This window comes from Periplaneta americana, chromosome 8 (assembly GCF_040183065.1).
Source record: "Periplaneta americana isolate PAMFEO1 chromosome 8, P.americana_PAMFEO1_priV1, whole genome shotgun sequence".
In the NCBI taxonomy this organism is placed as follows: domain Eukaryota; kingdom Metazoa; phylum Arthropoda; class Insecta; order Blattodea; family Blattidae; genus Periplaneta; species Periplaneta americana.
Genome location: NC_091124.1, coordinates 105,493,371 through 105,517,702, shown reverse-complemented (window position 1 = coordinate 105,517,702; position 24,332 = coordinate 105,493,371). Strand labels below are relative to the sequence as shown.

At 34.6% G+C, this 24,332-nt stretch overlaps 1 protein-coding gene across 1 annotated transcript in view; it reads right to left on the bottom strand.

Annotated features, from left to right (window-relative positions):
• Positions 1-24,332, bottom strand: part of LOC138704917 (centromere-associated protein E-like) — a 284,997-nt gene that overhangs the window by 41,690 nt on the left and 218,975 nt on the right. The window contains exons 15-16 of the mRNA XM_069833317.1: positions 12,951-22,536; positions 12,242-12,387 (exon numbers count right to left, since the gene is read on the bottom strand). Of these exons, the coding sequence (XP_069689418.1) occupies positions 12,242-12,387; positions 12,951-22,536 (9,732 nt within the window). The remainder of the gene's footprint in view (positions 1-12,241; positions 12,388-12,950; positions 22,537-24,332) is intronic.

Genomic DNA, 24,332 nt, shown 5'->3' with positions numbered 1-24,332 from the left:
GCACAGTTTATGTTTGCTATTGCATCACATAATGCAAATGTGGAACGCATTTTCTCTTTCATGCAAAGTCAGTGGAGCAAAGAATGAGGAAACTTATCTGTGGAATCAGTGCGTAGTATATTGCTAGTTCAGTATGTGTTATAAGCATGTTACTTGCAAAAAATTTCAGAACTATCTAATAAGGAATTATTGAACAAAATCAGATTTACAAATAAACATGCTTGGGCCAGTTAGCGTCAGAAAGATGGACAAAGTGCACCTCAAAGTGACAGATCATAAAGTAACTTTTTTGAAATAATATAGGATACCAAAGTATTGAAATTGTGTGTTATTTTTATTGATTTTTTGTGATTTATAATTACACTCAATTATAAAGATTAAATTATAATAAATTCACTTATTTGTATTATTTTGTTTATTTAAGATTAAGAAAAATTACTACTAGCAATATTTCTCAGCTTCAATAGTCTACATACTATAAATATATCAGTATTGTACTTGATCTATGATAGCAATCTGTTCGGAAATAGGTGTCGATAAAGTGTCCTCTTTTTGCTTATCAAAATATGGCAATCCTAATTAAATCCTCTTCCTTTGTTACACTGGAATTTCAAGCCTCCAATTATCACTTGTCACAAGCCTGAGGCCAAAATTTTGGAAGAAAGGAAGACAGAAGCAGTATGCTTGCAAACTGCAATTTAGTATACATATGTGTTGAACTGTGAAGTGATGTTACGGCTCCTATTAGAACTGCAAGAAGAGATCTCGTGTCTAAATGGATTAAGGGAAAGGGATTTCTGAAGACAGACGGTGATGTAGTTCATGGTGATTGATGTAATAAAGATATACTGTAAGTACTTATGTATTTGAGGGCACGTGGTAGCATTGAGGTTATGGAGTAACACTGCAAATTCAGAAGGTCACGAGGTTGATTCCTGAAGAGATCATACTGATGAAAGAAACTTACAATTCGACCTCACTTTTCCCAATTTTCTTCGCTTAAGTATACACCTTTCACTTCTCGTGATGTAGAAAGATCATTTTTTGTATTCAAGAACATGCTGTCAGATTAACACATTAGCATAAGTGAAGAAAATTTGGAGAAATTAGTTATAGTACATTGTTTGGAAATAAAATAAAAATGAAACATAATGTATAACTCAATTTTAATAGTACATGTTTTATCACATGACAATGCATAAATGCATGCTTGTTTTAAGATTTGATAGTGTATGGAAATCTGGGCCCTAGTAATGACAAAAACATTTTGTTTCACATAACCAATCTCAAGGTATTATATTTAAGGTGTACGAGGTTCACCACCACCACCATTGCCACCGCCGCTGCTGACACCACTACCACCACCACCACCACCACCAAACTGAAACTAAAGAATTCGGCCGAACCTTATTTATTGTTACCTAGTAATAGACACTATATCATCTGCAAATAGTACTGTTTTCATGTTTGATTCCTCTAATAGGGAGGGTAAGTCATTTATATAAATATTGAATAAAGTTGTGCTGAGGACAGCACCCTGGAGTAGACTCGATATGTTTGTCTGTAATTAGAAAGTGAGTTATTGAATTTAGTGGCAATGAATCTTTGACTAAGGAATTCTGATACCCATCTGAACATATTGCTGGAGATATCTAATTTCTGGAGTTTTAGTAATAATTTATTTCTCCAAACAGAGTCATATGCTAATTGAAAGTCAATAAATATTGCCAAGGTATCTTCTTTCTTGTTAACACTGTCTTTTATTTCTTGGCCAAGGCATATGACTTGTTCATTAGTAGAGTGTAGTTGTCAAAAGCCAGCTTGTCTTGGTGACAAAAGATTTTGGGATTCTGAATACCAAGTTAATCTGTTGGAGATCATTGACTCCATAGTTTTTGCTATCATGCTTAATAGTGATATTGGTCGATAACTATTAACATCATGAGCAGGTTTCCCTTTTTTGTGAATTGGTACGATGATTGCTTTTTTCCAAGCTGCAGGAATTGAGGTGTTCCATGATAAATTGAAAATAGATAAAAGTACAAATTTGGCTTTTTCCCCCAGATGTTTAAAAAATTCTTTATGAATGTTGTTGGAGCCAGGAGATTTCTTGGTTTTTAAATTTTGTATAGCTACAGTTAATTCTTTGGAAGTAAAATTTTCATGAAATATTTCAGGTTTTGTGATATTACTAGTAATATTGTTTTTATTATTTTTTTGTAATTCTCTTTTGATAAATTTGTCAGTATTTTATATTGAGATGTAATCTGCGAGAGATTGAGTAGTGTTTATTAAATGCATTTGGTATATCTCTACTATCTGTTAGGATTTTGTTATTATGAATAATAGGTTGGCAAGTATTTTCCTGTGCATTGGAAATATTCTTCAGAAATTTATAGGTTTTAGCGCTATCGGTTCTGTAATTAATATTTTCAATAAATTTATTAAAACTGTTCTTTTTTGCTGTTATGATTGCTTTTTTTTAAGAATGGCAGTCTTCTTCCTCCAATTTTGAGTATCTTCTGGTGTTTTGCTATGTTCTGCTTTGGTTCTTGCTTTATCTCTATCTTGTTTCAATAAATTCAGGTTTTCTGTCCAGAATAGGGTGTTTTTTTTTGGTTTGCCTCGTGGAATGTGTGTGTTTTTTTTTTTTTTTTTTTTTTTTTTTTTTTTTTTTAAATAGATTCACAGAAATGGTTTAATACCTTCTTCCCTCAGAGATGATTACAGTTTTAGGAAATGAACTAAGCCATCTTGAATAATAATTATTATTTTGTGCTTGACTCCCTTAAATTGTAATTAAAGCAGTCATGTTGTTTCATTAATCATTTAAGGCCTATACACTTCCTCAGAATTCTGTGTTCATTATTTAGATAGTAAAGCCATCCTGACTAGATTCAGAAGTCTGTAGTTGAGATATTAATTTCATTTTCTTTCTTGTAGCCAGAAATAGGGCTGGGGACGAAGCAGTTTGGTTCAGAGTAGTTACTGTGACATCATTACTCAGTTGATCCGAGTACAGTACCAAGTACAAATTTGTGGCGGCAGATTTAAAATTTAGATACATTGAGTCGATTTTAGAACGTACTTTGAAAGTGAAACCAAGTGTGTTTTAAAAGCATTGTAGTAAAGCGCTTTTGCTTTGCCAATTGACGAGAAAAAAACGTGCTTCTGTTCATTGCAAAATGGCGGTTGCAAATTTTATTTGCGTGATTACAATTATTTGCGGAGTTATTTTACTGTGGCGTCATTACTCGGTTGATCCGAGTACAGTACCAAGTACAAATTTGTGGCGGCAGATTTAAAATTTAGATACATTGAGTCGATTTTAGAACGTACTTTGAAAGTGAAACCAAGTGTGTTTTAAAAGCATTGAAGTAAAGCGCTTTTGCTTTGCCAATTGACGAGAAAAAAACGTGCTTCTGTTCATTGCAAAATGGCGGTTGCAAATTTTATTTGCGTGATTACAACTATTTGCAGAGTTATTTTATATGAAAGGCCTATTTAACTTCCAGCGTTGTTATATATAGCAGACGAAATAAAATTGATAAAATAATTTATAATACTAACAGCTAATAAATTAACATGTGACGTATAAGTTAAAAGCTGCAGCTAAGTAAAAAGAAGATAGAAACAGGCTCCATGAAGCACTGCCTAAAGCACTTGTGAAGAGTAATATCATTGATAAATTAAAGTAATTAGGTAACATAATTCGTAGAAATAAATAGAAATAAAATGATGACTGATGAGATAACAAAAATCCAATAAACACAAATAGAAAAAATATAATGCACTTCCTTTTTTAACATATTTCAATATTAATCAAACACTCTAATACAATAATAATAATAATAATAATAATAATAATAATAATAATAATAATAATACTTAAGGCTTTTAAGGAACCTGGAGGTTCATTGCTGTGCTCACATAAACCCGCCATCGGTCCCTAGCCTGAGCAAGGTTAAACCAGTCTCTACAATCATATACCACCTCCCTCAAATCCATTTTAATATTATCCTCCCATCTACGTCTCGGCTTCCCCAAACGTCTTATTCCCTCCAGCCTCCCAACTAATACTCTATATGCATTTCTGGATTCGCCCATATGTTACATGCCCTGCCCATCTCAAACATTTGGATTTAATGTTCATAATTATGTTAGGTGAAGAATAAAATGCGTGCAGTTCTGCGTTATGTAACTTCATCCCTCTTAGCCCCAAATATTTTCCTAAGTATCTTATTCTCAAACACTCTTAATCTCTGTTCCTCTCTCAAAGTGAGAGTCCAAGTTTCACAACCATACAGAAAAACCGGTAGGTAATATAACTGTTTTATAAATTATAACTTCCAGCTTCTTTGAGAGCAGACTAGATGACAAAAGCTTCTCAACTGAATAATAAAACGCATTTCCCATATTTATTCTGTGTTTAATTTCCTACCGAGTGTCATTTATATCTGTTACTGTTGCTCCAAGATATTTGCAATTTTTGCACCTCTTCAAAGGATACATTTCCAACTTTTATATTTTCATTTCGTACAATATTGTGGTTACGAGACATAATCATATACTTTGTCTTTTCGGGATTTACTTTCAAACCTATCTCTTTACTTGCTTCAAGTAAAATTCCCGTGTTTTCCCTAATAGTTTGTGAATTTTCTCCTAATATAGTCACGTAATCCACATAAACAAAGAGCTGATGTAACCCGTTCAATTCCAAACTTTCTCTGTTATCCTGGACTTTAATAATAATAATAATAATAATAATAATAATAATAATAATAATAAAAAATAATACAATTATTATTATTATGTACAAAAATATGTTCAGACTGTCAGTGTTCATTAGGCCCACTTGACAGGTCATATAATAGGATGAACTCCTCTTCAATACTAGAATTTCAGCCTGCCTTGGGGATAAGGAAATAATTTGTCCTGCAGCAGAAAATATTTAAATACAATAGTACCTACGTTGTTGTCTGCTAGAACTAAGGGAAACACGTGAACTCTGTTTGAACTGACCGATAACGGCTATGGTTAATCAAGTAACTTTGGTGCTCCACTGACAAGCACGTACACCAATAGAACCGAGTTCCTTGATTGTTCCTTCACTTTCTGTTGTTTGTAGAAGCTTCTGAAGAAAACGACAATATTTTTTTTTTCAAGCATTGTAAAACATCTTGGTTCATGGGCTGTATTAAACTCGTCATGTTCGGAGGTAAGAACAATGTGCGAATACCGTCACATTGTAATTCTTCCTCGTCAGGGTGTGATCCAGCATTGTCACGTGTTAAGATTCCTTTGGAAGGCAAGTACTTTTTCTTTAGGTTTTTTTGGTTTCTTGAACAAAATCTCCAAAAAAACCACTTCTTAAAAATATTTTTGTCCATCCAAGTGGATTTTTGGTGGACATATGTAACAGGCAATGCAGACACAGTGATATATTTTTAAAGCTTAGCAGACTTGCCTATTACCAGTAGCTTCAGTTTATGGTCTCCACTTGCATTCGATGTAGCAAGAACTATCAATCTCTCTTTAAATTTCTTCTAACCTGGGGCAGCCTTTTCTTCTCTTGAGGCTAGAGTTTTAAATGGAAGCATTTTATAATTTAGTTCTGTTTCATCACAATTATACACTTGATCAGGAGTAAGGTTTTCTTCTTGTATATATATTTTTTTAAATTTCTCACAAAATTGTGTAACAGTCTGAGAATCTGCAGGAACTTTTTCACTGCAAATTTCAAGCTGCCTTATGCCGTATCGCTTCTTCCTCCTATCTAACCATCCTGAACTTGCAGTAAAATCGTCCTCACCTTCCTTTAACTCATTCCTAAAAAATAATGCTTTTCCAGAATAGGCCCTGAAATTAAATTTCGTTTTTGTCTTTGCTGAGTAAACCAAAAGAACAAAGCTTTACTCGTTTTTTCGTACTCGGATTTCTTCATTGACTTACGTTCAAACGACGAAATATCTGAGCACTTGTTAGATGAAAACTTCTGAATTTTGTCTCTGTTTCTACATCAATCTCCAACTGTCACTTCACCGACTTCATACCCAGCAGCAAGTTTTTTTAATGTTTCTCCTCTGTCTAGTCTTTTCAAAGCCTCCAGTTTCACATTCAATGGCACAAATTTTCTCTTACTCCTGCCACTCATTGTAATGTACACAATTAAAACATTAAGGAACACACAGTTACCGTAAAACATTTTAAAAGTAACATACAGGTACGCTCACTATAGTACCGTTTACAACAGTCAGCCTGTTACTGCTTTAAAATGTGTATTTCTACTTCAGTGTATTCTAGTGACCACTGTCGCTGAGTAGGGATTATTGTACTGTAACAATATTTTTCTGAAGGGATGGTATGCACTGTACAACTGATTGATGCACAATCCCAATTAGTGAACGGACAACAAAGAAACAGTAAGCGCACTCCTTGAAACCTAACGGTACCTGTTGATCTGTAATAGAAATGCATCAGCAGTCTGAGGCCAGGGTTATTTCTGTGCATTATGAACGAAATGCCCTAAGTGGGACAATTTTACCTATACTGTACATGGAAAATTGAAAGAAAATTCAAAATGTAACACATTCGGAAGTGCGAAAAACGTATATGCCAACAACATATAAAAATGGAATTCACTCTAGTTTTATGTAAAACTTTAATTTTCTTAAGACCGGCTCGAATTGTACGGAACCGCAAAATACCGGGGCTCTACTGTAATAATAACAATACATGAAGGATATTGAATACATTGAATTCCTACAAAATTTTAATTTGTTATAGGTGAATGTTTTACACCGCAGTCACCACCAGTCGAACTAGGGAAAATTGCCAGATAATATATTATTGGAGGAATACAGCCGATAAAAATCACGAAACAACCCAATGACAGCAATCAAGACAAAACATATAGCCCATGATCAGAAAGTGAATGCAGTCTGGAGGAATTAATATATAAGACAGAAGAAAACCAGCTATTACTAAAGTCTCTCACAATGGTTCAGATCTACAACAAGAATACATTTTGAACTGTTCCCCCAAACTGCAGTGGACACACCTTCCAATGATGAATTTGAACTTTCTTGTATGAGCAATGGCAAAGCTGAAGCCAGTTCTTCACAACGCCCATGGGCAAAAGCAGTGTGCATAGAATTAACACGTCTTTCAAATACAGGGCAATCAAACGTTCATATTAATGCTAGGAAAATTAAACCACTTAATGCAATCTGGCTCTGAAAAATTATATAATTTCAGAATACTGGGAGTTTGGTACTCACGATAAAACAGTTGCATCTATAGCAAAATATGCCACTGGCGAAAAAGTAAAAATCATCACACTTAGAAAGGAAAATGGTTTAAAAAAAATAAAGGAATATTATTCACGATTAGAATTTTGAGATCAATGGTCAAACAGTGTTTTCTCAGCACAATGTATAAGCCCGAGAAATTTTTTAGACACGTCATTCAGAATGAAAGACCAAATATTACGAAACACCTCAGCAACAGAAAAACATACTTTGAAACATAAGAAGAGTGAGGAAGAATTAAATGAAGTGCAATTTATTTACTGAAGAGAGACAGCCTAGATTAGCAGTAAGAACTCACATTTTGTCTTTCCCTTCTTATGAAATTCATTATACTAGAACCTCCGTTATTTAAGTACTAAAGATTTACAGAGTATGGTGTATGATCAGAAATTTTCTGTAAAAAAAATTCCTTGTCTCCCATGCCACACACAATCGAGTGAGACAGGTAAAGATAGTCACCTATGCTTGAGCTATAGTTTGTGGTGAAAAAGAAACGCTTTTACCAGGTCCACAAGAAAGCAACTCCAATTCTATGAGAAGGCAGATTTTTTCACAGAGAGCAAAATGAAAATAAAAATAGAACAAACAATAAAAATAAATAGTAGTAGATGGGTGAATGGATGGAATTCATTAGCAGCCATCTCGCCATGGTTAGTTCTGGGTTGATGCAGCCTGTAATATATTTGTATCTTTTATTTTGCATTCCTGTCATCTCTTGGAACTTAAAAATAATAATTCTTCTCTTTTATCTCTCAATAGTAAGAAATCATAGCAGTCTACATCAAGCGAAGATCTGCAAACATACTTATGTTTGGAAAAAAAGAACCTCTCTACAACTTGGTTAAAAGTGCTTCTAAGTCAATTTTTTTTTTTTCGTGTGAAACATTGGCAGTATTATAAAACTTTTGCGAACTCTTACATTTTTTATTTCAGGAAAGATTTTTTTTTCAGTCATTTTCGATATGCTCTAGCTATTATCCCAGTTATAGCTGTCACGAATAGGTAAAAAGGGATATTCAGAAAGGAACAACTAAAAGGACATAATATGTACTGGGCAATTCCCATTTTAATTAACTGAATCTACTTCAGGGAACATATAAACAAAAAATTAATTAAAGAACTGGAAGTGTTACAAAGGAGAGCAATCAGAATGTTATTAGGAATCTCATATGGAAGTCCAAATAGACAATTATATTTTAATATTAATATTCCATCTGTTAAGACAGGAGTAAAAAGATTCTTAATAATATCTGCATATGAGTAGCATCATAGCAAAACCGGCCATTTCCATCATAATCAATTTTGAGAAAAACGCAAATAATCTACTGCATCCATCCCGTTTGATATGTGAATTTGGTATTTCTTTTAATTAGATGTGTTTGTGTAATAGTAACAGCAGGATTAATAGCAAAAATCATAGTGTTACAGTTTCGTGGAAATTGAATAAAAATGTTTGGAGTTGTTCTGTTTTGATGTGACAAGTGTGGAGTTGGCTGGTTTTGCTGTGACACCACAATCGAAAACCTGATTTGACAGACATTCCAAGTCGAAAATTTACCGTATTTGACTGTTTTCTTTATATAATATTTTGTATTTTGCATAGGCTACCATCCTGTAAAAGGGAATATCACAAGTCCGACTCTAAGCCTGTGTTTTTTTAATCATGTAAACATTTATTTTACATCACTGCTGTGCTCAAATTGGTAGATGCATGACGTGCTCATCTTCTCATTCTCATCACTATCACCGTTTCATAAAGTGTTCTTGCAGCTTTAATGCCACTATAAAATCGAATGCAATCTCAACAAACATCTGTACAGGGAGAATTTTACACTGAGGGACTCCATGAACCATAAGCAGTGAAAAATATAGTGGGACTGCATTGGTGTTAATGCAGCTTATGTCGGTACCTCTTTGTTACTTGTTAGCTTAAACAACAAGTTTAAGCCCCCTCATCACGACAAGGTGAGTACCCACAAGAGGGTAATTTCTATAAAATAAAAAAAGAAGAAATACCAATCTATATCACAGACACACTCATTGCTAAAACTCCAGTTGTGAACGAAATTCCTCCATGGAAATGGGTGATTCCAGAACATAGCATACAAATTCCAGGAAATCATTCCAAAAATGATCCTCCATACATTCTTAAGTTAGATTCCATGGAACTACTCTGCAACACATATAAGGATCACCTTCACATTTATACAGATGGATCTCTAAATCCTAATAATGGGACATCAGGAGCAGGGTATTACATTCCAAAATATCAAGAAAGTTATTTCATACCATGTTCATCCTCCTCCAGTCTTGACACTGAATTGCTAGCTTGATGCTGCTCTTCAGTGTGTTACTCAAATTTCTGAAAAATCTATTTGCATACTTACCGACTCCAAGGGGGCTATATTTAATATAATTAAATATGTACCAAACCTACATGCACATAGAATTATTCCAATTCAGAAACAACTAAGAACTCCAAAAGGTAATAACATTTCAATGGATACCTAGTCATTGTGGTATACATGGAAACGAGAAAGTCGATAATATCGCAAAACAAGCAACATATTTGCAACCAAGACCTCTTCAAGTGATGTCTCTATGCAGTGCTTTTGCTTCAGGAAAATCTCATTTTACAAACCTATGGATCAGCAATTGGCTCTCTTCTGACAAAGGAAAAATTTTACAGTCTGTACAAAAGAAACCAAATGACCTGGAAATGTACAAATATATTCAAACATTTTTAACAAGACCCAGAACAGGTCACATTGTCACTCAATTGTACCTACACCAATTTCACATTTCTGATAATCCTACTTGTCTGTGGTGTAATAATCATGATGAAGATCTGGAACACATTCTTCTATACTGTCCATCCATAAACCACAAAAGAAGTAAATTAAAATCATCAGTAGCAGTTGCAGAAGACACAGCCCTGCAGTATATATTTACTACACCCCAACTCTGGCTACTAGCAACAAGCATCTATAATGAACACTGATCAAAATACCCCTCATTTCTCATGAAAAACAAGAACTGAATAGACTACAGTCGACTTTATGTTGTCAGCAAACAGCTGGATACATTAAGAAGATTGATTGATCTGTACAGGGAGTGGCAAAGCTGATGTTGAATTCTCGCAAAAGTATTATGGATGAATATACGTGATACGTGTAGGCATGCATCGACACTCTTCTTGTACATTTCCCAAAGTGATTCAACAGATAGTGTATTGTCTAAATACACATGAATAATTTTTTTGCTCTAGTAGTGACTTTCACGACTTCGCAACTTGGACAAAAACGGTCTCATCGAATTCAGTTTTTCATTAAATTTTTAGTTAATCCCGTCACCTCCCCATTCTTCTTTCCTGGGAACACCAGTCAACAGAAACTGCTTCCAACATCTGCACTCTGTGTTCTGTTAAGCCAAAAATTTTCAAATATGCTACTGGCATACATTACTATCTCACCTGTGGTCTTTCTAACAAAAACATGGCATGGAAATTTGTTGGGATGTTCCACTGATGTTGTTGGACGATGTCACATGTAGTACACTGTGCTAGTTTTCAGAATGAAAAATCCTGTTTTTGCTGTAAAGTTGAGGAGTAAAACAACATGAAATTTTGCAACTTTCTAAGATCTTGGCACTGCAGCTTTTCCTTTAAGATATCTGGGTGACAACACATTGAAAGTGGGGAGTGTTTTTTGAACAGACAAAAATACGGACTTAGTACATCTATGTAGCAAGCATTTGTATCAAATTGACTGAAATGGCACTAATTCGCTTTATTATTTAACTTGAAATTAATATATTTTGCATAATGATCACGAATGGGTGCCAATTCGAATCACCTGCTCGCCGTTTCAACAGAATGCTTCCAATTCGTTCGGTCAGCCACTTTCTTCTTCCTCCCCCTCTTGTGCAATGTTGAGAGTATTTCATTGTTCTCACTCATTTTAATATTACCACATCACCACAGAATCTAGATGTGAGCAAGACAATTTCTGCTTAGTTGTCCACCACACAGATGACTGTCAGTGCAATGGAGAGCCATTATGGTTTTCATACTCATTGTTGCGAATTTTTCCTAAAAAAATTTACTCAAAATTACGTAATTAACCTCGATTGGGTTGTTAAATAAAAATGACATTTCATTCAAATTAAAATTTAATCACAATTAGCTTAGGTATTATTAAATTATGATTTATACTAATCTTAAAACGTTGTATAATCTTGTAATGCTGACAATGTAACATATTTAATTACGAAAAACGTCATAAAAGAGGAGATGAAACCACGAAATTACAAATGGAGACGGCCAAAAGTGTCGCATCATAACATCCATAAAGGAGACAAGGGAGTTGGCCAGTTTTGCTGTAACACAGAGACATATTGGAGTTGGCCAATTTTGCTGTGACACAAACATTGGAGTTGGGCGCTTTTGCTGTAACAAGCCATTTTCAAGACCCAATTACTATGGGATGTGGTCAAGGTTTTCAAATCCTCATATCATCCAATGATAGAGTCCCTTGTACTATAATATTCAGTGTTTACCAGAAAATTTTAATTTTTTGGAGTTGGCCAGTTTTGCTATGATACTACTCATATATAACTGTTAATCAAATCAAAATTTAAATTCCAACTTAACGTCTAAATTTATAATCATTGTAAACAGAACAGCATTGGAAACAATATGCCTCTTACAGCTATGACTTCTAAGTTCTGGCACTGGGTTTATACAAAGAAAACCTATAGTTTTTAGAGCATATATTTCATCAAAAGGAGCAATATAACTTTCCGTCTTGACTTCAACATTATTTTATTCTAATGAATGATAGAAATCATCAAAATTAAAAAGCTTCAATGGAAAACAATGCTATTCCAATGTTACAATATTTTATTTTAATGTAAAATCATCTCATTCTTACCTTACTTTTATAAAAGGAAATCTTATTTTCCAGTTCTGTTAATTGTTGCTGGTGGGGAAGCTCTTCTGTCTTAATTTTTAACTCCAAAATTTCTGTTTTCTGCTCCAATATAACATTTCTCAGATCTTGGCACTCTCTGCAGGGTCCTATGATAATAAATATAATAAAATCATTTTCAATGAGGAAGGTATAAGGATTATTATCAAGCATACCACAATGATTATGATTATTATTATTATAATTATAATTTTTCACACATCTCTTCTGGAGTATTATCATGTTAAGATGAAACTGGCTTTGAAATTTCTGGAAATTCGAAGCTCCTCATTCTTGTTTCCACATGTGCCAGCTTCAGTAAATTGCTTATATATCAGTGGGAGAATCAATTCAGAGATGGGAGAGAAGTATGCACAAAGGGAAGAAATGGAACATTTTAAACAATGAGAATCCAGGTCCAAAGCTGTGACCGCACTGAATACAACTATCCAAATTGAAAATATTTTGATAGTAAACTCAACCTGATAGGACGAGAAGGTTGCTAAGTGATTTTTGAATTCCAGTGGGTATATTTGTAATTGAATGCCTTTTCAGATGCCCACAAAAACGTATAAATTAAGTTTTACTGGAATATGAAGGGTTATATAAATAAAGTTAGGTGATCTACCTAGAAGCATGTAAAAGGCGCAAACAGGTGCAAATTACATCTTACCTGTATCTGTTGCCACGTTCTTCAAGAATCCTTCCTTTGCAATGCAGGGCTTGAGATCCAGACTTTCTTTCTCCATTTTTAATCTTTTTACTGATTCCTTCAAACTTTCGTTCTCTAATGAAATTTTTTCTATCAGTCTTTCAAGATCAACCACCTGCTCATTTTCAACATCAAACAAACGCTTCTCTTGAGTGCACCCTTCAAATTCCTCATTCAATATAGTTTTTTCTGGTATTTCTCTCAAGTGTTTACAATTTTCATTGACAGTACTACTCTCATACAAAAACCTGTTCAGTTGGCTTTGTAGATTTTCAACCTTCTGAGTAAATTCGTTTACAGAATCATTTATTTCAACAGTATTTTGTTCCCTCAATTTTACCCATTCCTTTCGAAGACAAGTAACTTCATTTTCAAGAATGTTTCTCAAACTCCTTGCCATTGCCAACTCACATTCCAAACACCTTTGTCCTTTTCCCACACCAGTATTTCTCATATTTGTATCCTCAAAATCATTAGAAATTTTCAGTTTCTGAGCTACTTCATAATGCTGATCTTTTTTTGTGGATGAAGGTAAATTCTTTTCTTTATTTACCTTCTCTAAATGTTCAACCATCTTATTCAAATTAACATTTTCCAATATAATTTTTTGTGTAAACTTTTCTAGACCGACAATGCGAGATGCTAGCTGTTCATTTTCATCATCCAATCTACATTTCTCCATAGTACATTCCTCTAATTGTTGATTCAATACTATTATCTCTGATGCCTCACCGACACAAACATTTTCCAAATTCTTTGCAGATATGGACTCTTGCAAAACAAGTTTTTCTCCTTCCAAACTGTGTATTTTCTCTTCTTTTTCAGCATTCTTTTCAATCTGTTCACGAATCTTTCTCTGCAACATTTCCACCTTGCTGCATTCTGTTTTCAAATCAGAACTAAGCCTCACTATAACTGCATTTTTCTCATCACATGTCACTTTCAATTGTTCAGAGTCCCTTACTTTCATCTCTAATTCTTGTACCTTGGCTACAAGTACGGCCTTTTCTTCTTCTAACATTTTAATACAATGAGAACCATTGAACTCAATAATTCTCTTTTCTTCCTCCATTTTTATCAAATCTGCCTGTAGATTTCCCAGCTCTCTCTCGTACACCTCCTTACATTTTGTCTCCCTCTTCAGTTCCTCTTCCTTCGCAGTCAGCTCTTTTTCTAATACTTCCTTATTGCTTTCTATATCCAATTTTTTTATCTTCAAATTCTCTAACTCTTCTGTACTCTTCTTCAGATTCAGCCTCAGTTCACAATGCAATTGTTTTTCTTCAGATAGAAGTGAACTTGTTTCTTTGATTGATGCTGAATATTTCTCCAATTCATTATTTTTGTCATTCAATTTCATTTGTACACAATCCAACATTGTCTCCAATTCTCGACACTTTTCATTCTGCAACTGAAGGGATTTTTCAAAATGTTTCTTCTCTGAAAGCAGTACACACTTTTCGTCTTCATGCTGAGCAATAATTTGTTGCAAGTCTCCCTTCATTTTATCAAATTGTTCCTTCACTATCAAATATTCCAGTCTCTCATTCTCAAGTGTAACTTCTAACAAACTTTTTTCGCTGATTTCAATGGCCACACGTTCAGTAAGTGAGAATATCTTGTCTTGTAAAAAACATTTTTCTTCTTCTAAACTATGTAATTGTCCATCTTTTTCTGCACAAATTTCGATCTGGTCACGAATTTGTTTCTGTAATATTTCAACCTTGCTACACTCTGTTTCTAAATCAGAATTAAGCTTCATTATAACTTCCTTCTTTTCCTCAAAAGTCAGTTTCAATTGTTCAAATTCCTTTGCTTTCATCTCATATTCTTGCAGTTTGGCTACAAGATCAACCTTCTCTTGTTCTAATATTTTAACACACTCAGAACAATTTCCCTCCAGAATTCTCTTTTCTTCCTCCATTTTTATCAGATCTGCCTGGAATCTTCCCAGCTCTTTCTTGTACACCTCGTTACAATTCCTTTCCTTGTTCAGTTTCTCTTCCTTTACAGCTAGCTCGTTTTCTAATGATTCCACCTTACTTTCTATATTTAAATTTCTTATCTTGAGATGTTCTAACTCTTCGATACTATTCTTCAGACTCAGATTCAGTTCAAAACACAACTGTCTTTCTTTAGATAGAAATGAATTTATTTCTTTCATAGACTCTGAATCTTTCTCCAATTCACTATTTTTGGTACTCAATTCCATTTGTAGACAATGCAATTCTGTCTCCAATTCTCCAAACTTTTTATTCTCCAACTGCAAACATTCCTCAAGATGCTGGATCTTTGAAAGTAGCACACATTTTTCTTCTTCATGCTGAGCAATAATTTGTTGTAAGTCTCCCTTCATTTTATCAAACTGTCCCTTCACTGTCGAATATTCCTGTCTCTCATTTTCAAGTGCAACTTCTAAGATTATTTTTTCGTCAATTTCAGAGGTCACAGCTTCAGTAAGTGAGGATATTTTATCTTGCAAAACACATTGTTTTTCTTGTAAACTCTGTAACTGTCCGTCTTTTACAGAATTACTTTCGATCTGTTCACGAATTTCTCTCTGCAATATTTCCACCTTTCTGCGTTCGTTTTCTAATTCAGAACTAAGCTTCATTATAACTTCGCTCTGTTCCTCATATGTCAGTTTCAATTGTTCAAAGTCCCTTATTTTCATCTCAAATTCTTGCAGCTTGGCTACAAGATCAGCCTTTTCTTCTAATGTTTTAACACAATGAAAATCATTTACTTTCAGAATTCTGTTTTCTTCCATCACTTTGGTTCGACCGTAAATGTTCAGGCAATCTCTTTCCCTCGTCACTTCGTTTTCCATTACAGGCAACTCTTCATCAGATCGTTCTTTCTTGGTTTCTACATGTAAATTCCTTTTGAGATGTCCCAAATCATTAGCACCAATATTCTCTGTCAGACTTCGAATTTCTTGACCAGAGAATAGTAACTGTTTTGAATGAAATGAATTTTCTTCCTCAATGGGTACTGAGTCTTTACTAAATTCACTATTTATAGCACTTAATTTATTTTGAAGAGAATTCAGCAGTCTCTCCAATTCTTGACAATTATGCCTCTTTAACAACAGGATTTCTTCAAGGTGTTGCCCTTCTAACATAAATGAATTCTTCTCAGTACTACATTGGGAAATATTTTCCAAGTCTCTCTTTCTTGTATCAAATTGTTCTCTCTCTACCATACATTCCTCTCTTTTGTTCTCCAGCATAATTTCCAATTCTTCTTTCTTTTTAGATTCATTCTCATGTCTATTTATTAGTGATAAAATTTTTTCTTGTAGCTCGGACATTGACTCCAGAATTTGCAATTTCGAATCCTTCTCAACATCTGCTTTTTGTTGTGCAAGTTGTCTATCTAGTATCTTCATTCTTTTGCTTTCATTTTCAAATTCAATACGCAATTCTGAGTCTTTCTGCTCATTATTATATTCTTCCTGCAAACTGGAATATTTTTCTAAAAATTTGTACTTCAGATGTTTTACCTCAAGAAGAGCTGTAGATAATTTGTCTTCAAAATGTCTCACTTTGTCATTAAGAGCTATTTTCTCTTCTTGTAGCTGTAAATGATCCAAGTCTGAAGTATTTTTTTCTTGCTCTAATACACTTAGTTTCATATGTTCCACTTCACCTTCAAGTTCTGCAACCCATCTAATTCCATGTTCTTCGTTGTTATAATGCTTTCTAATCAAATCAACAGATTGTGTACGACCTTCCTTAAGCTGATCTTGCATATCCAAGAAAATTTCTGCTTCCTTTTCCATTACATATGTAAGAAATATGTTAAATAATTCGAGTAAACAGCAGTCTCCTAAAGATTCCATGTTACAACTTGGTTTAAGACTCCTTATTTCAGTCACAATAGATGTTCGGCAAGACTGTATTTCGTACAATAACTCTGACAGTTTACGATTTGCAGTTTCTAAATCTGATGATATTCGCTTCACATATTCATTGTTTTCCAATGACAATTTCTCAAAATTCTCATGCTTACCACCAAGTGTACTTAAACCTGGTGTCAGATTTTCATTCCCAACATGTAAAAGTTGTTGCTCCTCAGATTTTCCACTTTCAAGTGTTGAGGAATGGTCTTCCTTCTGTAATGTACAAAGATCTACATCATCTAATGATGTAGTATTTATTTCGTCACCTCCTGTTAACTCTTGCAGTTTAACAATAGACACTGAGGTAGTAATACTTTCCCTTACATTTCCATCTCGGGATGGAAATTCATAGCTAGATTTGCACTTCGGAAAAATGTGTCTAGGAAAACGACCTTCTTTCAGTTCTGGAGTGAGGAGATTAGTCAATTTACTACAAGTTGGGAGCACTGTACCAGATTCTTGAATCTCCAACTCCACATTATTTTTAATCTCATCAACTTTCAAAATGTTCAAATTTAAGGGTATTTCTTTTGGAGTCTCTGGAATTTCTTTCTGTAGCTTCGAGATTGTTACTCCTTCACTATTAAATTCAATTTGTTTTAGACTATGTCTTTCTAGCACCTCTGTTGCACTACATAATTTTCCCAACTCACTTTGAAGTTCACACAGTAATGCATCATTCTCTCTTATTTCACACATATTTGTAGCCTTATTTTCAGGTATGGAATCTTTTATTTCAAGTTTAAGTTTTTCCTCAGCTTTCAATTTTTGTACATCAGCTAACATAACACAATTTTGTTCCTCTAACATTTCAACAAAATGGAAACCGTTCATCTCCAGAATTCTCTTTTCTTTCTCCATTTCTATCAGATGTGCCTGTAGATTTTCAAGCTCGGTCTTGTACAATTCCTTAAAATCTCTTTCTTTGTTTAGTTCTTTTTCTTTTTCAGCCAGCTCGTTTTCTAAACCTTTCTTCTTGCTTTCAATATCTAGCTTTCTTATTTTCAGATTTTCCAAATTTTCGTTACTTTTCTTCAGATCCAGATTCAATTCACAACATAATTGTCTCTCTTTAGACAAGAGTATATTGATATCTTTGATGGATGCTGCATCTTTCTCTAAGTCACTGTTTTTGGTATATAATTCCAGTTGTAGATGATGCAATTCTGTCTCCAATTCTCGACACTTTTCGTTCTGCAACTGAAGACACTCCTCAAGACGCTGGACCTCTGAAAGTAGCTCACATTTTTCTTCTTCGTGTTGAGCAATAATTTGTTGTAAGTCTCCCTTCATTTTAACAAACTCTTCCTTCACTGTCGAATATTCCTTTCTCTCATTCTCAAGTGCAACTTCTAAGATTCTTTTTTCGTCAATTTCGGTGGCCACAGCTTCAATAAGTGAGGATATTTTATCTTGCAAAACACATTGTTTTTCTTGTAAACTCTGTAACTGTCCGTCTTTTACAGAATTACTTTCGATCTGTTCACGAACTTCTCTCTGCAATATTTCCACCTTGCTGCGTTCTTTTTCTAATTCAGAACTAAGCTTCATTATAACTTCGCTCTGTTCCTCATATGTCAGTTTCAATTTTTCAAAGTCCCTTATTTTCACCTCAAATTCTTCCAGCTTGGATACAACATCAGCCTTTTCTTCTTCTAATGTTTTAACACTATGAGAATGATCTTCCTCCAGAGTTTTCTTTTCTTCCTCCATTTTTATCAAATCTGTCTGTAACCTTCGCAGCTCTTTTTCGTACACCTCCTTACATTGCCTTTCCTTATTCAGTTCCTCTTCCTTTGCTGCCAGCTCATTTTCTAATGTTTTCATCTTGCTTTCTCTATCTAGTATTCTTATCGTCAGATTTTCTAACTCTTCGGTACTCTTCTTCTGACTCAGATTCAGTTCGCCACACAAGTGTTTTTCTTCAGAGAGAGGTGAATTTGTTCCTTCGATGGAGACTGAATCTTTCTCCAATTCATTATTTTCGGCATTTAATTCCATTTGTAGACGGTCCAATTCTTGACACTTTTTATTGTCCAACTGCAGACACTCAAGATGCTGGATCTTTGAAAGTAGCATACATTTTTCTTCTTCATGCTGAGCAATAATTTGTTGCAAGTCTCCCTTCATTTTATCGAACTCTTCCTTCACTGTCGAATATTCCTGTCTCTCATTCTCAAGTGCAACTTCTAAGATTCTTTTTTCGTCAATTTCGGTGGCCACAGCTTCAATAAGTGAGGATATTTTATCTTGCAAAACACATTGTTTTTCTTGTAAACTCTGTAACTGTCCGTCTTTTACAGAATTACTTTCGATCTGTTCACGAATTTCTCTCTGCAATATTTCCACCTTGCTGCGTTCTTTTTCTAATTCAGAACTAAGCTTCATTATAACTTCGCTCTGTTCCTCACATGTCAGTTTCAATTTTTCAAAGTCCCTTATTTTCACCTCAAATTCTTCCAGCTTGGATACAACATCAGCCTTTTCTTCTTCTAATGTTTTAACACAATGAGAATGATCTTCCTCCAGAGTTTTCTTTTCTTCCTCCATTTTTATCAAATCTGTCTGTAACCTTCGCAGCTCTTTTTCGTACACCTCCTTACAATGCCTTTCCTTATTCAATTCCTCTTCCTTTGCTGTCAGCTCGTTTTCTAATGTTTTCATCTTGCTTTCTGTATCTAGTATTCTTATCGTCAGATTTTCTAACTCTTCGGTATTCTTCTTCTGACTCAGATTCAGTTCGCCACACAAGTGTTTTTCTTCAGAGAGAGGTGAATTTGTTCCTTCGATGGAGACTGAATCTTTCTCCAATTCATTATTTTCGGCATTTAATTCCATTTGTAGACGGTCCAATTCTTGACACTTTTTATTCTCCAACTGCAGACACTCAAGATGCTGGATCTTTGAAAGTAGCACACATTTTTCTTCTTCATGCTGAGCAATAATTTGTTGCAAGTCTCCCTTCATTTTATCGAACTCTTCCTTCACTGTCGAATATTCCTGTCTCTCATTCTCAAGTGCAACTTCTACAATTCTTTTTTTGTCAATTTCAGTGGCCACAGCTTCAATAAGTGAGGATATCTTATCTTGTAAAACGCATTGTTCTTCTTGTAAACTGTGTAATTGTCCGTCTTTTTCAGCATTACTTTCGATCTGTTCACGAATTTCTCTCTGCAGTATTTCTATCTTCTTGCATTCTGTTTCAAAATCAGAATTAAGCTTCATTATAATTTCCTTTTCTTCCTCACATGTCAGTTTCAATTCTTCAAAGTCCCGTGTTTTCATCTCCAATTCTTGCAACTTGGCTACAAGATTAGCCTTGTCGTGCTCTAACATTTTAAAACAGTGAGAACGATCTTCCTCCAGAGTTTTCTTTTCTTCCTCCATTTTTATCAAATCTGTCTGTAACCTTTGCAGTTCTTTTTCGCACACCTCCTTACAATGCCTTTCCTTTTTCAGTTCCTCATCTTTTGCTGCCAGCTCGTTTTCTAATGCTTTCATCTTGCTTTCTGTATCTAGTATTCTTATCTTTAGATTTTCTAACTCTTCGGTAGTCTTCTTCTGACTCAGATTCAGTTCGCAACACAAGTTACTTTCTTTAGAGAGAAGTGAATTTATTCCTTCAAGGGACGCTGAATCTTTCTCCAATTCACTATTTTCGGCATTCAATTCCATTTGTAGATGGTCCAACTCTGTCTCCAATTCTTGACACTTTTTATTCTCTAACTTCAGACATTCAATATGTTGAATCTCTGAAAGTAGCACATATTTTTCTTCTTCATGCTGAGCAATAATTTGTTGCAAGTCTCCCTTCATTTTATCAAATTGTTCCTTTACTGTCAAATATTCCTTTCTCTCATTCTCAAGTGTAACTTCTACAATTCTTTTTTTGTCAATTTCAGTGACCACAGCTTCAATAAGTGAGGTTATCTTATCTTGTAAAATGCATTGTTCTTCTTGTAAACTGTGTAATTGTCCGTCTTTTTCAGCATTACTTTCGATCTGTTCACGGATTTCTCTCTCCAGTATTTCTATCTTCTTGCATTCTGTTTCTAAATCAGAATTAAGCTTCATTATAATTTCCTTCTCTTCCTCACATGTCAGTTTCAATTCTTCAAAGTCCCGTGTTTTCATCTCCAATTCTTGCAACTTGGCTACAAGATTAATCTTGTCGTGTTCTAACATTTTAAAACACTGAGAACGATCTTCCTCCAGAAATATCTTTTCTTCCTCCATTTTTATCAAATCTGTCTGTAACCTTTGTAGCTCTTTTTCGTACACCTCTTTACAATGCCTTTCCCTGTTCAGATCTTCTTCCTTTGCTGCCAGCTCGTTTTCTAATGCTTTCATCTTGCTTTCTGTATCTAGTATTCTTATCTTTAGATTTTCTAACTCTTCGGTACTCTTCATCTGACTCAGATTCAGTTTGCCACACAAGTGTCTTTCTTCAGAGAGAAGTGAATTTGTTCCTTCGATGGAGACTGAATCTTTCTCCAATTCATTATTTTCGGCATTTAATTCCATTTGTAGACGGTCCAATTCTTGACACTTTTTATTGTCCAACTGCAGACACTCAAGATGCTGGATCTTTGAAAGTAGCACACATTTTTCTTCTTCATGCTGAGCAATAATTTGTTGCAAGTCTCCCTTCATTTTATCAAATTGTTCCTTCACTGTCAAATATTCCTTTCTCTCATTCTCAAGTGTAACTTCTACAATTCTTTTTTTGTCAATTTCAGTGGCCACAGCTTGAATAAGTGAGGATATCTTATCTTGTAAAACGCATTGTTCTTCTTGTAAACTGTGTAATTGTCCGTCTTTTTCAGCATTACTTTCGATCTGTTCACGAATTTCTCTCTGCAATATTTCCACCTTGCTGCGTTCTTTTTCTAATTCAGAACTAAGCTTCATTATAACTTCGCTCTGTTCCTCACATGTCAGTTTCAATTCTTCAAAGTCTCGTATTTTCATATCCAATTCTTGCACCTTGGCTACAAGATCAGTATTTTCTTGTTCCAATATTGTAAAATTATGTGGACCATTTACCTCCAGAATTCTCTTTTCTTCTTGTATTTTTATTAGATCTGTCTGTAACCTTCCCAGCTCTTTCTCGTATATCTCCTTACAATCTCTTTCCTGGTTTAGTTCGTGTTCCTTTGCTGTCAGCTCTTTTTCTAATGTTTTCATCTCGCTTTCTATATCTGATTTTCTTATTTTCATATTTTCTAATTTTTCAGAACTTTTCTTCAGACTCAGATTCAGTTCACAACACAATTGTCTTTCTTCAGAGAGAAGTGAATTTATTTTTTCGATGGATGACGAATCTTTCTCCAAATCAGTATTTTTGGTATTCAATCCAATTTGCAGACGATCCAACATTATCTCCAATTCCCTACACTTTTTATTCTGCAATTGCAGATGTGTTTCAAGGTTCTCGTTCTCTGAAAGCTGCACATATTTTTCTTCATTGTGCTGAGAAATAACTTGCAAGTCTCCTTTCATTATATCAAATTGTTCCTTCACTGTTGAATATTCTTGTCTTTCAATGTCTACTGCACCTTCCATACGTCTCTTGTTCACAAACTCATCTTTCATGAATACAATATTTGGAGATGGAATTTCTTGTAGCTGTTTGTGAGCATCCTGAAACAAAACATGGTACATATTATAAACTGTGTATCATGGACTGATTTACTTTAAATCTTTACCAACAAAGTATACGAAACTGCCAATTATAATTACCAGATCATCAACATAGTAAAACCACAGTCTAGTATATACACAGTCACGAAGCTTGAGTTGTTGAAAGTACTAGGAATTTCGCATTGTCTGTAATGAGGTGATAGTAGCGATCCTAGTGGTTAGCTATCTATGGATGCATATCCCCTACATATTGAGCTTCGTGACTGTATATGCTAGACTGTGGTAAAACTGCTTTGCAGCAGTGAATTTTCAGGGGAGGCAAGGGTGGCCGTGCCTCCCCTAATATTTGTCCAGAATACAATATGACAATATTAATTTTAGCTGAAGTAAGATCATAGGCAAGTTATAGCAAATGACAGACTTTTTCCTTTTATACATTGCTCAAAAAGTCTAAGGGACAATTATAATTTGTACCACATTTCTTACTCCTTGGTATTGCCATGACAACATTTTAAACAATTAAGTGTTTATTTTATAGATTTTATCCTGTCTACGGTCTTTATGCTTCATTCTTCAACATATGCTTTCTGACTGGAATCATACGAAGTCATCTTATTTAATCATGGAATGTCGTCATCTCACAACTTCTGAAATGCTCAGAGCTGTTGGAAGGTGGTCAAAGCCAGGCTCATGTTGCTCGAGTGTTGAACACATCATGGAGTGTTATTAGCCGATTATGGCTATGTTATTAAGTCACAGGTGAGGTTAAGAAATGTCATCAAGACCGAGAAAGGAAAACAACAGCATGGCAGGATCGATTTCTGGTTCTGAACACTGTCAGAGGATTGTGACTGCCAGTCAGTTATATCTTTATATCTGTCCTCCAGGACACTCATGGAGTTGTTGTAAGTGATCAGACTATAAGAAACTGACTTCATGAAGCATCACTCTCTTCTTGATGCCCTTTCAGAGTAACAGACTTTTGGAGAAACAACCGGGCAGCACATCTACATAGGCACAAGAACATGTCAATTGGGGTTATGAAGAATGGTCTATGTTATGTTTTGTGATGATTCTAGATTCTGGTTTCATCCTGATGGAAGGTGTATCAGGGTTTAATGTCAACCTAGGTCAGCAGAAAGACTTCGGTTCAGGAAGTCCATAGCTACAAAGATGGTTCAGTCATGGTGTGGTCAGGAGTGATGATGGACAAAAGGACACAGCTCGTTTTGCTGGAAGGGACAATGAATCATAATGTGTACTTAAATTCTGTTCTACAACCAATTGTGAGACCATTTGCTAATAAGCAAGGAGAATGTTTCATTCTTATGCATGACAATGCCTGCACTCAGACTGCTCGAGTGGTTTGTAAATGGTTTCAGCAAAAAGAGATTTCTGTACTGTCTTGATCTGCTCAGTCCCCGGATCTTAATCCCCTAGAAAATGCATGGAATCAACTTTAGAGAATACAGAAGACGTTGGACACTTCCACTGCTCTAATTCAGGCTTGGGATAATCTTCTGCAAGAAGACATTGAACATTTGATTTCAAGCATGCTGAGGCAATGCCAAGCAGTGTTAAATGCACGAGGAAGTCATACACATTACTAACAACTTGTTTCATTTCAATCTGTACGGAATTATTAATTTTTTCTTTTTGTTAAGATGTTTCTGACATTTTACTCAACTTCAGCATTTCAGTTATTGTTTAGTCTTCAACATAATAAAAATAAAAATAATCCTTTAAGTTTACTTGATTTGTTTGTTAGTCAAGGTAACTTATTCATTAGATAAGGT